General features: G+C 43.6%; 1 protein-coding gene across 1 annotated transcript; it reads right to left on the bottom strand.

Moving 5' to 3' along the window:
• Positions 1-2854: 2854 nt before the first annotated feature.
• Positions 2855-3966, bottom strand: LOC311615378 (histone H2A-Bbd type 2/3-like; the record flags this gene model as incomplete). The annotated part of the gene is made up of 1 exon (XM_084870820.1): positions 2855-3966. Exon 1 carries the CDS (start codon positions 3200-3202, stop codon positions 2855-2857), a length of 348 nt encoding a protein of 115 aa, XP_084726946.1. The 5' UTR covers positions 3203-3966.
• Between the last annotated feature and the right edge of the window lie 15115 nt (positions 3967-19081).

The raw sequence follows: 19081 nt of genomic DNA on the forward strand, positions 1-19081 counted from the left end.
ACGCGGCACACGCCGAGAGGACGTGAGGAGCCAAAGAGGAGGGAGGCTGAGTGCCTGGCTGGCGTTCCCTAGTGGGAAGGAGATAAAAGCTCCGACTGTGCTGGGCCCCAGTTCCGACTGCTCTGAACCCCAGTTCTAGGCCAGACCCCGGGGACCCAGGCTCAAACAGAGGGAGCTGGGCTGTAAGGCGGAACCCCGGGGAAGCGGCGAAAGGAGGTCCCAGAGGCTCGCACATTGCGCGCAGAGAAGGGACAGTTGGCTGTGCTGCAGGATTGCCCTGGCGGGAAGGAGACAGGGGCTCCAGACTGCTCTGAACTCCATCTCCAACTCTACTTCCAACTGAACTGAACCCCAATACCGGGCTCATTGGGGGAGAGCCTAGACTGTTTGGTAGCAGGCGAAAATCGAGGGCACCTTTCTCTCAGAGGCGCTTGCAGCCAGTACTGAAGGACCCTGAAACTCAGGAGCCGCATAGGGCGGGGCTGATGGAAGCCAAGCCTGTAGGCTCCATCCTGAATCTCCGCCCCATCAGGGAAGCTACGAAAATGCCGAGACAATGAAATAGATCACAAATGAAAGAAATGAAGGACAAGAAGCGACTGGATATAGAGTTCAAATCTACGCTTATAAGGTTTTTCAAGAATTTCCTAGAAAAGACCAATAAGACCTATGAGGATATGAAAAGAAATCAACTAGAATTAATAAGGAATCAACAAGAAATGTTAAGGGATCAACAAGAAATAAAGAATACATTGTCTGAAATAAAAAATATTATACAGAGTCCTAAAAACAGAATGGAAGATCGCAAGAATCAAGTCAAAGATTTGGAACATAAAGAGCCAGAAGACACTCCTCCACAGAAGCTAAAAGGCAAGAGAATCCAGAAAATTGAAGATAATGTAAGAAACCTCTGGGACAACTTCAAGTGAACCAACATCAGAATTATGGGGGTCCCAGAAGATAAGAGAGAGCAAGATATTGAAAACATACTGAAAGAAATAGTGACAGAAAACTTCCCCCACCTGGTGAAAGAATTAGATTTACAAGTCCAGGAAGCACACAGAACTCCAAACAAAAGGAATCCAAAGAAGACCACACCAAGACAAATCATAATTAAAATTCCAAGAGCAAAAGACAAAGAGAGAATATTAAAAGCAGCAAGAGCAAAGCAGGTAGTTACCTATAAAGGAGCACCTATACGATTGTCAGCTGACTTCTCAACAGAAACCATGCAGGCCAGACGGGAATGGCAAGAAATATTCAAGGTGATGAATAGTAAGAACCTACAGCCAAAGATAATCTATCCAGCAAAGCCATCACTCAGAATCGAAGGTCAGATAAAGAGCTTCACCAATAAAAAATAAAAATAAAAAAAAGCTAAAGGAGTTCATCACCACCAAACCAGAATTATATGAATTGCTGAAGGGGGTTCTTTCAGAAGAGAAAGTAAATAAAGATAAAAATTATGAACAACAAATACGTAACTATCAACAAGTGAATCTAAAAACCAAGGAAATTAAAAAAAATCTGATGAACAATATTAACTGTTGAATATAATAGAATCAGAGGTATGAAAGGGGAGTGAACTGACGATTCTTGGGGGAAAGGGGAGAGGGGGATGTGGGAAGAGACTGAACATAAACTGTGCACCTATGGATGAAGACAATGGGGAGTGGGGAAAGGGCAGAGGGTGGGGTGGGAACCTGGTGGAGGAGAGCAATGGTTGGGGGGGGGGGGAAGGAACATTTGTAATAATATTAACAATAAAAATTTATTTAAAAAATAAATAAATAAATAGGGTCCATTGGAGGAATTTGGGAGTTGGAAGTGTAGTGGGTTTTCATTGGATGGGCTGCGACAGTCTCTCATTGGTGGCAATGAGTATATCTTGCAGTTCAGTTCAGTGAAAGACTAGTACGCTGGCAGAGAAGCAGTAGGCATAATCAACATCAAACTACATAGGGCAAAAGGAAGTATTATTGTATTCAGAGTAAGTTATGAATCTAGCTTTCAGAAACAAAGACCCCCTTCCGAAGTGATTTGATGAAAAACCTGGTTGAAAACAGGTTACACACACCCATGAGGGGCTTGGAGGAAAGCCTTTCAGGGGCACAGTTCCCATGCAAAACTGTTGAGGGGCCAGACCTTGCCTGGAGCAAGCAGCATATGCAAATAGAGAATCCAGGGTCAGCCCTGGCCAGGCACCCACTGTTGCTAGGTGACCGTTTGTTTACCCAGGTTCCTCAGTGAGTCTCCTAGAATCTCTAAGGAAACAGGACCAAAAAAACTCCCGACCCTTCATGACCTTCATTCCCATTTTGCATTTTGATTGCTTGTCCAATACCCCCACCGCCATCACTCCTCAATCTTCCCGTCAAAGGCCTTGTGGAGTCCATGCCAACCACTCCGCCCACCCCTCCTTTCTACATGCGGGTTGGCATGGCCCCCTCACCCCATCACGAGGCCTGAGTCATGGTCTTGGGCTCCACCCCAGTGAACACCAGCCTCCTGGGGGCGCTCCCAGGCTCTGACTTGCTCAGAGGGGATGGGGAGGTTTCCATACCCCAGCCCACCCCACCCCAGCCGGCCTCTCGGGCCCTGGACCACCCTGCACTGTCACCATGAGGGGCTGCTCCTCCCTTGTCATCCCAACTCTGCCCCCGCTCCCAGGGCCACACCACCAAGCCCCATCCCTCCAACCCCCCCACTCAGTGACTGAAGCAGGCACATGGGTTTCCTTCAATGCTTTATTTATTTAAAATAACTTTCAATAACTGTGCCCAAGGCGCCAGCAGGCCCGGGCCGCCTGGGCTGTGAGGGGTGGAGGCCTGGGCCCCCGGGTCATGTTGGGAAGCTACTGCATTCCGGGGCTCATGACGGAGATGGTGATGTTGTCGAAGAAGCCGCTGAGCAGCGCGTTGTTGTGGATCGCCATGTCCAGCAGCTGCGGGGTGATGCGTCGGCAGCCCATCTTCTGGGCCTCGTTGCCCGCCAGCTCCAGGACGGTGGCCGTCAGGTCCTGGATGATGGCCGCCAGGAACACGGGCGCGTTGGCGCTGAGGCGCTGCGAGTAGTGGCCGTCCAGCAGGCGGCGCTCCAGCTGGCTCACCGAGAAGGTCAGGTCCGCTCTGGCGGTGCGGCTGCGGGTGCGCCTGCGCCTCTGGTGGTCAGGGGGCCCTTCCCGGCTCCTCTGCCCGGACATGGTATCGCTGGGGTGCGCTGTCTCCGACCCGTCTAGCGCTGCGCTGGGCTGTGGCGTGGTAAGGAGCGGCTCAGGGCGGTCAAGAAGGTACCAGTTGGTCTCAACCGCTCAAAATGGCGGGTACAGCGGCTCCTGCTCTGTCTCCTAGCGACCACGGGCCGGCCCCCCATTGGTCCAGGGACAGGCTGTGTGATACATAAGTTCTGTGAGGTCACTGCCTTCCCATTGGCCCTGGTGGGCCCGAGCCTGGGCCCGAGCCTGGGCCTCGGCCTGAGCCTGCAGAGAAGGGATGCTGGCAGCTCCCTATGCACCCTTGCCCATGGGACCTTCTCTACGAGGTCCACTGTCTACTGGACAGGAATGTTGTACAGAAAAAACACTGCAGTGGCACCAGGCATAACTAGTGATGTTGAATAGCCAACACAACTATCTACTTCCAAAACGTTGGAACTGCCCCCAAAAGAAACTCTCTACCCAATCAGGCAGTCACTTCCCACTGCCCTCCTCCTCTATCCAGCCCAATACCCCTTCTACTCCTCCCCTAGACCCTGGGCAACCATGAATCTGCTTCCTGTCCATTGAGGCTTGTCTATTCTGGAAATTTCTAGAGATGTAATCTTAGATAATAGGTGGCTTTTGTGTCTGCCTACTTTCACTTAACATAACGGTCTCATTATGGTTCACCCAGGTGGTGGCCTGGATCAGCCCTCCATTCCCTTTTCGTGGCTGAATAGTATTCCATCGTGTGGGTGGACTGCATGCTGTGCATCGGCTCCGCGGTGGATGGGTGTTTGGGGAATTTCCACCTCCTGGCAGTTGTGACTAGCGCGGCGGTGAACATTCCTGCACACGGTTCTGTTTGAACACCTGTCTTCGGCTCTTCTGGGTGTACATCTGGGAGTGGAGTTGCCAGGCCATATGGCAATTCCATGTTCATGTACTGAGGAACCGCCCCACTGATTTCCATAGTGACTGCTCCATTGTGCACTCCCCACAGCAGTGTCTGAGGGCCAATTTCTCCACATCCTCCTCAAAACTTATTCTCCTCTTGTTTTGCTTCTGATGGCCACCCCAGTGGGTGTGAAGTGGTATCTCATGGTGTTGATTTGCATTTCCCTGATGGGGAGTGATGTTGATCACTCTATCTTGTGCCTCTTGGCCATTCCTACATCTGCTTCCTGCACAGCAGGTGTGCTTTCAACTCCTCTGCCCATTTCCCACAACTGGGCTGCTTGTCTTTCTGGTGCTGAGTCTTAAGATTCTTGATGCCTTTGGGAAAGTAGGCCCTTATCAGACATATGATTTGCAAAAGTGTCTCTCCCATTCTGGAGGATGTCCTTTCCCTTTCTAGGTAGAGTCCTTTAATTCACAAACACTTTCCATTTGGATGCCAAACAATGTATTTGTTTTATAGTGCTGGAAAGGGGTTGGAAATGCTTCCAGTTCTTAAACCGTTTTCACCCTCATTGTTTTGGTGCCCACCCCCTTCACCTCCACTTTCAGAGTTACCCTTTGCAGCCTTTGAAGATTCTTCTGGGGAGGGGGCAGAAGAGCAGTAGTAAATGAGGCTGGTTTGGGGCTTTTCCTACTTAGGGCTTAGGATCCCCAGTTTGTGGCCTTCTGGGGTCTGCTCAGTTTATTACTCCTCATCTATCTCCTTTCCTGCTTTTTCAGTCTTGTCAAATATAATTTTCTTGTAATTTCAGTAGATTTGGGGGACTTGATAAAGTTATATGTGGAAGTATGTGTTCTGCCTCAACTATACCTCATGGTGGGCATGGAGGTCTGCTTGCCTGCCTCATTCACCCTGTGCACTCTTTTTAATCAAGCCACTTTCCCTAAAATACTCCAGACTCAGATGGTCTCATTGGGCTCTTTGATCAATTCTGTGACTTTTTTTTGCCTTTTCAGCTCTCAGCCCCAAGACCATGTACTCCAAACCAACTTCCTAACCATAAACCCTCAGGCCATGCTTGAAGTCCAGATGCCTTGCCAATATGTCTCTACTTCATAACCTGTCCACTCTCTCTGACCCCCAGTGTTTCCACACACTTTTCCAATTCTGACCCTCATAACTTTACTCCTTCTCGCTAAGTATAATGCTGACTCCTACCAGACACAGGCTAGTCCTGGTCAGTCCTATTCATTCAAATAATGATATTGGTGACAGTGATAGCTACTAAGTGCTGAATGTTTCTTATGTGATGCTCACTATGGTAGACATTTTATACACATGACCTTGTTTCATTCTTCATCACAGCTTTATTTGATAGATGGCATTTATTAGACCCATTTTGTACATGAAGAATCAGAGGCTCAAAGAAGGAGAGTGGTTTCCCCAAATTCACCAGGCTGGTAAGAAACAGAGATGGAATTTAAACTAAAATCAGGCCAAGCCCATGCTCTCTTAGAACACTATCCTGCTTCAGTCAAGGCATCAGAGAGGGAGCTGGTTAGCAGAAGGTGAGAAGATACTTAAAGCCTGAACTGGAAAAATGGACACCATCAATGGGACAAAAGGTAGATCATGAAGAAAAACGGGGCTAATGAAGAAAAAGCTTCACTGACTTCTCAGATTTGAATAGCATTGACCATGTGATCTTCATTTGTCCACAGGATAAATTACCATGCTTATCTATCCACACAGACAGTAAGTTAGTACACCACTATAAATCATTATGATACTCACCAACATGGGTTAACACACTGTGGGCGGATCACGAGCATTCTTGTGTTTTCAAATTACACAATGTTTTATATACATGTTAAAGGCACATCTTAAAATTAAATACCCATTGCATTTGAGGTTATTTATTACATGTTCTTACAAGGTAATATCTTTTTTCTTTATTGATTAAGGTATTACATATGTGTCCTTATCCTCCCATTGTCCCTCTCATCCCCCCCACTCATGCCCTCACTCCCCGCCCCCCCCCGGTGTCTGTGTCCATTGGTTAGGCTTATATGAATGCATACAAGTCCTTTGGTTGATCTCTTCCCCCTTATCCCCACTCTCCCCTACCTTCCCTCTGAGGTTTGATGGTCTGATCAATACTTCTATAACTCTGGTACTATTTTTGTTCATCAGTTTATGTTGTTCATTATATTCCATAAATGAGTGAGATCATGTGATATTTATCTTTCTCTGCCTGGCTTATTTCACTTAGCATAATGCTCTCCAGTTCCATCCATGCTGTTGCAAATGGTAAGAATTGCTTCCTTTTTACTGCAGCGTAGTATTCCATTGTGTAGATGTACCAAGGTTTTTTAATCCACTCATCTGCTGATGGGCACTTAGGCTGTTTCCAAATCTTAGCTAATTCTCTTTCATTGAGTTGTCTTTATCTGGTTTTGGTATTAGGGTTATACTGGCTTCATAGAAGAAGTTTGGAAGTGTTCCTTCCTCTTGAATTTTTTTGAATAGTCTGAGGAGGATAGGTTTTAGTTTTTCCTTGAATGTTTGGTAAAACTCCCCTGTGAAGCTGTATAGCCTCAGGCTTTTGTTTGCTGCAAGCTTTTTGATGACTGCTTCAATTTTTCCCCACAATTTTTAGCCTACTGAGATTTTTAGATTCTTCCTGATTGAGTTTTGGAAGGTTGTATTTTTCTAGGAATATATCCATTTCCTCCAGGTTGTCTAGTTTGTTGGAATAGAGTTGCTCATGATATTTTTAACAATCCTTTGTATTTCTGTGGGGTCTGTTGTTATTTTGCCTCTTTCATTTCTGATTTTGTTTATTTGGGTCCTCTCTCTTAGCTTCTCGGTGATCCGGCTAGAGGTTCATCAATCTTGTTTATCCTTTCAAAGAACCAGCTCTTTGTTTCATTGATCTTTTATATTGATTTTTTGGTCTCTATGTCATTTATTTTTGCTCTGATCTTTATAATTTCCTTCCTTCTGTTCACTGTGGGCTTTTCTTGTTGCTCTTTCTAATTCTTTAAGTTGTGGAATGAGATGATTTACTATAATTTTTTCTTGTTTTTTTTTTTTTGAGCTATAAACTTCCCTCTCAGGACTGCTTTAATTGTGTCCCATAGATTTTGGATTGTTGTGTTTTTATTGTCATTAGTTTCCAGGATGGTTTTAATTTCTTCTTTGATCTCTTTGTAACCCAATCATTGTTTAATAGCATGCTATTCAGCTTCCAAGTGTTTGCATTTTTTTGGATTGTTTTTATTGTAGTTTATCCTATCTAATACGGAGGGAATATGCAAATTGACCATCACTCTGTCACAAACATGGCTGCACCCACAGCTGAAGCCAAGTTCCCATAAGCCTTATGGCATAAGGAGTCTTAATGAGCAATCAGCAGGGACCTGAGGCTATGCCCTCTGCCACCCCCATGGGGCTTGACAGGGGACCTCAGGCTGCATCCTCCACCCGGCAGGGCTTGACAGGGGACCTCAGGCCATTCCCCCTGCCCCGGTGCCAGGCCAGGGGACCTGAGGCCATGCCTCCCGCCCAGCGGGGCTTGATGGGGGACCTCAAGGTGCACTTCCTGTCCTGGTGCTGGGCTAAGGGACCTCAGACTGTCCCCCCGCCCCAGCGCTAGGCCGGGGGACCTCTCTGCACTCCCCACCAATTGGGGCTTGACAGAAGACTTCAGGCTACAGTCCCCACCCCGGCACCAGGCCGGGGGACCTCAGAATGCATCCTCCTCCCCAGCACTGGGCCAGGGGACCTGAGGCTGCACCCCCCCTGCCGGGCTGGGCTTGACTGGGGACCTCAGGCCATGCCCCCCACCCAGCAGGGGTTGACAGGGGACCTCAAGGTGCACCCCTAGTGCTAGGTCAAGGGAACTCAGGCCACGCCCTCCACTATGTGGGTTTGACAGGGGACCTGAGGCTACAACCCCCTTCCGGTGCCAGGCCTGGGAACCTGAGGCTGTGCCCCACTGCCTGGCAGGGTTTGTCAGGGGACCTCAGGCCATGCCCCCATCCAACGGAGCTTGACAAGGGATCTCAGTCATTTACAGGGTGCTCATGTGGCTGTTGCTCCTTAGACAGGGTCGGGCTGCTAGTGTGGTTGCTGTTCCTCGGATGGGGTGTGGGCCATTTACATAGCTGCTGCTCCTTGGACAGGGGCAGGCCACGTGAGCCTGCTCCTTTCAGCCTGGGGCAGGCTGCTCAAAGGTCTGCTGCTCCTCGGATAGGAGCAGGCTGCCCAGGTGTCTGCTACTCACGTGGTCGCAGTGCCCTGGGCTTTCTCCAGGGGTCCTTTGCCCTTCCTGGCTGCAAATTGTCTCACCAGCTAAATCTCCTTTGCCAATTCGGGGTGGATGCTATTTGTTTCAGCTGCTCATTCTATCTGCTCCAGGACAAGGCTTGGGACACATCCATCTATTCTACCGCCATTTTGTTCTCTCCAATGAGCAGAACTAGTTAAGATTGGCTTTCCATGAAAGGATTTCCATGTGTGAGAAGAAGGAGAAGGATTGGGAGAATGCCAGTAGCTCTCTTAACTTTCTGCTCCTGGCTTTCAAAATTTTATTTCTGGGGCAGTGGGACAGGAATAGCCAGAGACACCTACCACAGGCCTGCATCCCACAGCACACCTCACTAATATCTTTTTAAATTATGATATTTTGTAAAAAGATTTTTGTACTCATTCAATAGGAACTTATCTGGCCCCTGGGTAAAGCTAGCAATAAAACTACTGGTGCACAATGTGTTAAGATGATTTATCACAATTATAAAAGATGCCTGATTATTTTTGTCCAGAAAGAAAGCTTGAATTCTATTAATCAAACTGAGACTTTATACTGCCTTCCTAGCCTGGCACAAAAATGAAGTCATAACAGTAAGCCTGAATCGTCAAGAAAGCATGCAGTCATATTTTGCAAACCAAATTTAGGGAATTATGGCCCTAGCCAGTTTGTTTCAGTGGATAGAGTATCGGCCTGTGGAGTGAAGAGTCCTGGGTTCGATTCTGATCCAGGGCACATGCTCAGGTTGCAGGTTCAACCCCCAGTGGAGGGTGTACAGAGGCAGCCAATCAATGATTCTCTCATCATTTATGTTTCTATCTCTCTCTCCGTCTCCCTTCCTCTCTGAAATCAATAAAAATATATTTTAAAAAATTTACAGAATTAGGTAAGAATAAAATCCACATGGGAAAGATTTATATTGATTGACTTCCAATCGAGATGGAACAGTGAGTTCATACTATGGAAAGCCTGCCACTCCAAACATATGGCAATGATGGAAAAAAAACATTAACAGGTAAAATAAAAAATGAATGGCCAAGACAAAAAAAAAAAATTGTCTGTGTTGAATTGGCAGGCTTCGTCGACTGGAAGCAAATGCTGATAGCAAGAAGATGAGCTCCCGCGGAGTATAACATTCCAAAAGCACTCTGAGTAAGATGAAGCACAAAAGCCAGGCTTATTGCTTCAAGCCAAATGCTAGCATCAAGCTATCCAAAACCCCACTAACTCCTGAATGCACATCGTCAGAAAGAGAACTGCTACCAAGTCTATCAGGGTCATTGGCTCTTGTGAGTTTCAGGCCTACAGAGATGAGATCAAAGACATTGCCTGACATCATAACTAGGAGCTGAGCTAAGTAACCAGTTGGCTCTGTGAGTGGATCTCTTAAGATCCCCAGGAGCTCTCTGGGGCAGTGATGTGAACATGTCCTATGAAATGGTTTTAACCCTAACAACTGACTGGCATTTTGCAAGAGTGCCATAAGAAGGAAAGGGTGCTAAACAGAATGATTTCCTTCTATCATAGAACTTCTACCTTTGCAACAAATAAAATGAGAGAAATTGCAAAACACTTTTTAGAAAATGAGGGGGTTTTGTTGATGTTTGCAAACTATTTTTAAAACGAATCTAGCTATTCTCATGTGTTTTTTTATGGAATTTCCATGTAAGCAAGAAGACAATGGAATCATGTTTTTAAATTATTGAACAATTTAGCCCATAATTCTATACCAATTGAAAATATCCCTAGAAAAATAAAGAAGAAATACTTATTAGATGAACAAAAACTGAAAGAATTGTCAGCATACCTACCCTGCCAGATATGTTAAAAGAAGTTCTTTCAGAAGAAATACAATAGAGTTTAGAAACTTGGATATACACAAAGAAATGAACAACTTTGTATATGATATAAAGGAATGTAAAATACAACTTATTTCTGTCATTTTAAGGGTATTGAAAAATAACTCTTTGTTTAAAGTAGGGGTGTCGAACTCAATCAGAGAAGGGGCCAAAATCTAAAATCCAGCCTAAATCGCGGGCCGAATGGTTTACTGAACAGTCATAAACTGACAATGTCATAAACTGACAGCGGAGTGCAGTGATGACAGCGCGGTGCGGGCCACATTGCAAGGCCTGGCGGGCTGGATTTGGCCCGCGGGCCTTGTGTTTGACACATGTGGTTTAAAGCATTAAAGGTAGCAATATATGGACTGTTTATAACATATGCAAAATGAAATGTTTATAACATATGCATAGGAGAACAATGGCGCGCACACACACACACACACACACAACGGATACAATTCTTACAGTATCCACGAAGTGGTATAATATTACTGGAAAATAAACAGACTACTTATTGGAAACTCAAGATAATGACTGAACTAGTTTAAGAAAAGATGCATAAATTATGCCAATGGAGGAGATAAAATGGAATCATATAAATTGCCCAATTAAAACCAGAGAAGGCAAGAAAAGAGGGAAAATAACACAGCAGACCTACAATAAAAATAAAACAACTACAAATAAGATAGATGTTTATCCAATTATATTAGTAACTTTTAATATGAGTAGACTAAATACACCAGTAGAAGAAACTTGTCAGATTGCATTAAAAATTACAACCCAACTATATAGATCTTCAATAAACCCAACTAGAATATAAACTTATGTAGATTAAAAGTAAAGAGATGAGAAAGGCATGCATGTAAATGTTAACAAAAAGAAACCTGGATGGGTGTGACATCAGCATCATGGCAAAGTGTGGCACCCTCTTAGATTTCCCCCATAAGTCTACAGCTTGTCAGACATCTATAATGCAACAAGAGTTTCTCTGTTCAACACACTAGGATCCCTGAGAGATCCACGCTTTGGCACATCTGAAGTTGAGCATACTGGAATGCACGGGAGAAGGATGGAGGGACGAGGAGAAATAGGATCAATGCCCACAGACACGGTTTCTCAAACACCGTGATTGTTACCATGATCGCAGTGACCACGGTAGTGTTAGAGGATCCCCAACACCACTTCACCATGAAGGGTAAGATGGGCAGCAGCAGAATCAGTGCTAAGAATCTGGCTCCCTCTCCCAATGATGGCGGAGCCCCCCAGCAGCAGAAATAAATCTAAGATTTGCCATGGTGCCAGCAGCCATAGGGAACCAGGCAGCAGCACAGAAGACTCGCAAACCTGGCCCCTCCCACCTGCTACATCCCCTCCCCATGGTGATGATGCTCCAACAACCAGGAGATCCATCACCCTAATTACCCACAGGTTGACTCCCAGGACCGCAGAGAGCACCCCCACCCCATACTGGGACATTGGAGGTGCAAGTAGTGCAGGTAATAGAAAGCAAAAACTTGCACTGTAGCACCATCTACTGGAAGGCATAAAGAAAGACCTCTAATTACCCACCTGATGAATTGCTAAGATCACACTGCTTCAAATGGGCCAACAGAGAAACAACCCTTCAAACACCGCGAACAACTAAGGCGGCATGGTAACGCAGAAAGAAAATGACAGTTCTCCAGAAACGGAACTCAAACACATGGATTGTGATCTAGAGGATTCCAAATAGCAGTCATGAAAAAAAAAACTCAATGAGATTAAAGAAAACTCACAAAAGCAGTTCAATGGGATTTGGAATAAAAATAATAAACAGAAGGAATATGTTACCAAGAGATTGAAACTCTGAAAAATACCCAGAAATCTTGGAGCTGAAGAACTCAGTAAATAAGATGAAGGCTATATTGGAACTAGAACAGACCATATGAAAGAGAGAATTAGCAAGCTGGAAGATAAAAATCTAAAAATGATTCAGGTAGAGGGGAGAGAGAACTAATTTTTAAAAAATTAATGAACTATACAATAAATAGCTGATTTCTTTAGAAAAGGCAACATAAGGATGATTAGTATCGCAAAAGGAGAAGAGAAGGAGAAGGGAACAGATGCTAGTCAAAGAAATAACTAATGAGAACTTTCCAAACCTGGGGAAGGAATTGCACATTCAAGTACAAGGAGCTAACAAAACACCGAATTTTCTCAACACGAAAGACCTTCTCTAAGACACATTCTATTAAAACTGCCAAAAGTTAATGATAAAAAAGAATTATCAAGGCAGTCAGGGAACAAAGACAGTAACACACACACACACACACACACACACCCATTAGATAATCATCAGAATTCTCAGCAGAAACCCAATGGACCAGCGGAGAGTTAAATGATACATTCAAAATATTTAAAGAGAGTAGAAACACCAACCAAATATAATATATACAGCAAAGTCATCCTTTAGATATAAAGGATACATAAAGACTTTTGCAGACAAGTAGAAGCTGAGGGCATTTACCACCACAGGGCCTGCATTATAAGAAATGTTGAAAGGAGCTGTTCTACCTGGGGAAAAAAAAAAGGCCAAATACACAAAACTTTGAGTAAGATGACAAACAGGCAGGAGCAGAAAAGAATGGCATGTAAAAACTTAATTATACAATAAAGGTTAAAGAAAAAATAAAAATATCTATAGCTACTTCAATTTGGTAATGAATGCACAACATAAAAAAGGGGTAATTTTTTAAATACATTTTATTTTTTTCAGAGAGGAAGGGAGAAGAAGAGAGAGATAGAAATGTCAATGATGAGAGACATTAATTGACTGGCTACCTCGTTCATGACCCACACTGGGGATGGAGCCTGCAATCTAGGCATGTGCCCTGACAGGAATTAAACCATGACATCCTGGTTCATAGGTCGACACTCAACTATTGAGCCACCACAGTTGGGCCAGGAATAATTTTTTTATAATAAAAACATAAAAGGAAAGGGGAAAGAATGGAAATTAAGTAAGTAAATGACAACAAGTTGCTCTCAGGAGGAAAAAAAAGAATTATTGTACCTAAACTTTTTTATTACAAACATGGTAACCACAAAACAAATATCCAGATCTGAGACATAAAACACACACAAAAAAGAGGAAACAGAGAAAAAGGTCATAGAAAAGCACCAAACACATGGATTAGAGAGAGAAAACTCATAGACACAGACAATAGTGTGGTGATTGCCGGGGGATGATGGAGGGAGGTGGAGGAGGGTATAAGGAGGATAAATGATGATGGAAAGAGACTTACTTGGGGTGGTGAACAGATGATACATCGTAGAATTGTACACCTGAAACCTGTATAATTGTTAACCAGTGTCACCTCAATAAATTTAATAAAAAGGAAAAGTTTTTTTTTTTTAAGATACAATGGAGGTACACGGTAATCAGAAAACAAAAGATAAAAAGGCGGTGGTAAATCCTCACATATGAATAATCTGTCTAAATTTACATAAATTATACTCATTAATTAAATGCCAGAGTAGCTGGATGGACAAGATCCAAATATATCCTGCCTTCTGAAAACCAATTACAGAGCTAAAGACAAATATAAGCTCAAACTAAAGAGGTGGAAGATGATACACTAAGCAAATGGTATTAAGAGGAAAGATGGACCCTAGATGGTTTGGCTCAGTGGATATAGAGGTGGCTGGGATGGTCCTGGGTTCAATTCCGGTCAAGGGTACATACCTTGGTTTCAGGCTTGATCCCTGGCCCTGGTCTGGGTGTGTGCAGGAGGCAACCAATTGATGTGTCTCTCTCACATAAATATCTCTCTCCTTCTCTCTCTCTCTCTCTCTCTCTCTCTCTCTCTCTCTCCTCCCTTCCACTCTCTCTAATATATGTATATGAATATAAATATATATAAATTATATATATACAATATATATCCATATATATCGATAGATAGATAGATAGATAGATAGATAGATAGATCGATCGATCCTTGGGTGAGGATTAACCAAAAAAAACCAAACCACCCTTTTTTAAAAGAAAAAAGATGGTATAGCCAAACTTATATCATACAAAATAGACTTAAAAAAACAAAAAGTCAAGAGGTTATTCTAAGGATAAAGGGAACAATATATATTTTTTTAAAAACATAACGTTTATTTATGCATATGCACTCAACTTGGAAGCACCAAAATATATAAAGCAATTATTGAAAGACCTAAAGGGGGAAATAGACATCAACACAATAATAGAATACTTTCAAACTCCACTTACAACAATGGATAACTCATCCAAACAGAAAGTCACCAAGGGAACATCAGCCTTATATGACATATTAGACCGGATAGACTTAATAGATTTTTACAGAAGTTTTCATCCCAAAGTGACAGAATACTCATTCTTTTCAAGTGCACATGGAACATTCCCAAGAATAGAAAATATGTTGGGACACAAACAAGTCTTAATAAGTTTAAGAAGACTGAGATCATCTCAAGTATCTTCCAACCACAATGGTGTGAAACTATAAAATTACAAGAAGAAAACTTAAAAAAATTACAAATATGTGGAGATTAAACAACATACGACCCAGCAACTATTGGGTCAATGAAGAAATAAAAGAAGTCAAGAGGCCAATGAAAATGAAAATATAACATACCAAAGTCTTTGGAATGTAGCAAAAGTGGTACTAAGAGGGAAGTTTACAGACCTATCTCAAGAAACAATAAATACCTCAAATAAACAATCTATTATTACACATTAAGGAACTATAAAAAGAACAAAGGAAGCCCAACATCATTATAAGGAAAGAACGTATAAAATTCAGAGCGAAAATTAATAAAATACAGAATAAAAAGACAACCGATATAAATTATTAAAATTTTGAAAGAAAATATTGGAAAAAATCTTCATGACCTTGGGCTAGGTAAAGAGTTTTTAAATACTATACCAGAAAAAACCCACAACCCATAAAAAATGATAAAATGAACTTTATAAAAATCCAAAACCTTTGCCCTTTAAAAGATATTATTAAGAAAATTAAAAGGCAAGCCATAGACTGGGAGAAAATATTTGTAAATCAAATATCTGATATGAGTCTAGTATCCAGAAGAACTCTTACAACTCAAAAGCAAAATGACAATTCAAATTAAGAATGAGCAAAGTACATGAGTAGATATTTCTCCAAATCAGATATACAAATGAACAATAAGAACATAAAAACATGCTCACCGTCATTAGGAAGTGAAAATCAAAACCACAATGAGATGCCACACCCATTAAGGTGGCTATAATTTTTAAAAAGAAATAATTTTAAAAATAGAAAATAACAAGTATTGGTGAAGCTGTGTAGAAATTTTGAATTTTCATATATTGCTGGAAGGAATGTAAAATGGTGCAGACCCTATGGAAAACAATTTAGCAGTTACTCTACAAGTTCAACATAGAGTTACCACATGACCCAAAAATTCAATATCTAGGTACATATTTAAAAGAACTGAAAATGGGTATTCAAGCAAAAGCTTGCATACACATGTTCATAGCAGTACTATTCGCAGTAGTAAAAAAGATGGGAACAATAAACTGATGAATGGATAAACAAAATGTAATATATACATATAACTGAACATTATTCAGCCATCAAGAGTAATATATGGATGGACCTTGAAAACATCATGATGAGGCCCAGCTAGCATGGCTCAGTGGCTGAGCATCAACCTATGAACCAGGAGGTTACAGCTTGATTCCCGGTTAGGGCATATGCCTACGTTGGGGTTGGATCCCCAGTATGGAGGAGTGCAGGAGGCAGCTGATCAATGAGTCTCTCTCATCATTGATATTTCTGTCTTTCTCTCCCTCTCCCTTCCTCTCTGAAATCACTATACACACACACACACACACACACACACACACACACACACACACACTGAGTGGCCAGATTATTATGATCTCTGAATGTATAATATGAATGTATAATAATCTGGCCAATCAGTGTATGTGTGTGTGTGTGTGTGTGTGTGTGTGTGTGTGTGTGTATTAGAGGCCCGGTGCATGAATTCATGCATGGGTGGGGTCTGGCCAGCCTGGCTAGGGGGAGGGGACATGGGCAGTTGGCTGGCTTGCCTGCTGGTTGAACTCCTGGTTGAGGGGGAAATTTGCATATTAGCCTTTTATTATATAGGATATACAGTGAGTGGCCAGATTATTATGTGTCCAGAGATCATAATAATCTGACCACTCATAAAGAAAATATCATAGTGAGTAAAAGAAGCAAGTCACAAAAGACCACATACTGTATGATTGCATTTATATAACACTAGAGGCCCAGTGCACAAAATTCGTGCATTTGGGGGGGGGGTCCCCCCCTCAGCCCAGCCTGAACCTTCTCCAATCTGGGATCCCTCTCACAATCCGGGACCACTAGCTCCTAACTGTTCACCTGCCTGCCTGCCTGATCACCCCTAACTCCCCCCTCATGCCAGCCTGGTCATCCCCAACTGCCCCCCCTGCTGGACTGGTCCCTCATCTGCCCTCCCCCACCAGCCTGGTCACCCCCAAATGACCCCTGCCAGCCTGGTCACCCCCAACTGCTCCCCACTGCTGGCCTGGTTGCCCCTAACTGCCCCCCTGCCGTCCTGGTCACCCCTCATTGACCCCTCTGCCAGCCTGCTTGCCACCAACAACCCCCCCCCCCGCTGGCTTAATCACCCCTCACTGCCTCCTTCTGCTGGCCTGGTTGCCCCACATAGCCTGCTGTTCAGTAGTTACTATGAGGGCGCCCTTCCCAATTTGCATATTACTCTTTTATTAGTATAGACGCCCCACAAAGTCTGCTATTGAGTTGTTACTGTGATGGCGTCCTTTCCAATTTGCATATTACCCTTTTATTAGTATAGATGTTCAGAATAGGCAAATCCATAGGCACAGAAAGCAGATTAGTGGTTGCTAGGGGCTGGGAGAGGTAACAGGGATTAACTACAAATGGGTAAGAGAGAGATGTCATTGCGGTGATGGAAATGTCTAAAACTGCACTGTAGTCATGGTTGCACCACTCAACAAATTTACTAAAAATTCTTAAAAGTGTACACTTAAAATGAGTCAGTTTTAAGGTATATAAATTATATCTCTAAACAAGATTTTAAATACCCTGAAAAGCAGAGTAAAAAGATTTGGAAGCAGCCAAGTGTCCATCAGTCGATGAATGCATAAAACAGCTGTGGTACATTTACACAATGGAATACTACTCGGCCTTAAAACGGATGAAAATTTTACCCTTTGCAACAGCATGGATGGGTCTGGAAAATATTATGCTAAATGAAATAAGCCAGTCAGGGAAAGACAAGTATCATATGATTTCACTCATATGTGGAATTTGATGAACAAACTGAACTAACAAACAAAATAGAGACTGACTCATAGAGAGCAGGCAGACAGCTCTAGCAGGAAGGGTGTTGGGAGTTTGATCAAAAGAAAAGAAAGAATTTGTGGACATAGACAACAATGTGGTGACTGTTGGGGGAGGGGTCTAGAAGTGGAAGAGGTATATTGGGGGGGAATGGTGATGGGAAAAATAGAAAAAAATAAAGAAAAGTAGTTCATCACTTCGACAATTTATTAGGCATGATACAGAGCTCCTTGGGCTGCTGCATGTTGTTGCTGTGATGATGGTGGGAGTGGTGCTTTTCCCATGAGGCCTGAGGGCCTAGCAATGATTTGGATCTTCTAAAAATAATTTTTTTAAATCACCAAAATATAATGATTCTGGCTTGAAATCTGGAGTAGCAGTGGGGGGCAAACAGAAGTGGGTGGGATTTAAAAATATCCAGGAGGCAGCAGTGACAAGATTTTGCACCGATTAGATTCAGGGAATGGGGAAGAGTGAGGAGGCCTCGGACTCAGCATGCTGAACATTGAATTCCTGTTGTCTTCCCAAACTTCCTGGCCCCCGTGCTGCCAATCGCCGTGAGTGGATCAGCATCCTGGCACAGAGCAAGCACTTATTGATTGCCTTTGGAATGAAAGAATGAATGAACAGAGTAAAAATATGACCAGAGCATCCACCAGGTCCTGCCAAACAGCCAGTCCTAGACTCACCCTCCAGGATGACTCAGCAGACGTCTGCCACAATTTCCCTCTCATTTATCAACCGTCTGGGGAATCATCAGGTCCCGTGCCCTGAAGGACACCCACCTGCACATCGGCCCCCCCTTACACAGAGCCTGCCAGGGTGCTCTCATGGGGTTTGTCAAGAGCCTATTCTGTGACTTCTTCACATGAGGGCCATGGCAGGTGCATGTAGAACCCATGTGAGCATGGGAAATAGCCCATGTTGAAGAAAGAGGGTCACCAAGGTGTCCAACTGGTGGGTCTATGTTCCCTTGGGCTCTGACCAGAAAGAGACTCTTCCTACAAAAAGGTGTATTCCTCCAGCACCACCCCCTTCCTGGCAGGCAGAACACGCAGCTGCTAGAAACACTGCAGTCGCTGAGTGATGTTTGGATATTTTACTGCTGTTCCCAGGGTTGCCAAGCAGAGATACACAACTGCCTGTGGTTCCCATCACAGATGCCAAAGCTCGGAAGTGATTCGTCTCAGTCCACACTTGCCAGATCAAGAATGCGGTGGGACACTCAAAAGATGCCCAGACTCAACCACCCCAGCGAACATTCCCTGGTCAAGAAAAGAGAAGTGAAATTTGCAACCCAGAAGGGAAATCTCACAGTGGAAGCAGTAGAATCGTGGGTGGGGACATTTGATGAAGTACACTTCTTTAACCCCCTGTTAGTCAGTATTGTTAGATAAACATCCTTTTCAATGATAAAACCCAAGTCATTTCTGGTCCTTT

This window comes from Pipistrellus hanaki, assembly GCF_964339955.1.
Source record: "Pipistrellus hanaki genome assembly, chromosome: X".
Classification (NCBI taxonomy): domain Eukaryota; kingdom Metazoa; phylum Chordata; class Mammalia; order Chiroptera; family Vespertilionidae; genus Pipistrellus; species Pipistrellus hanaki.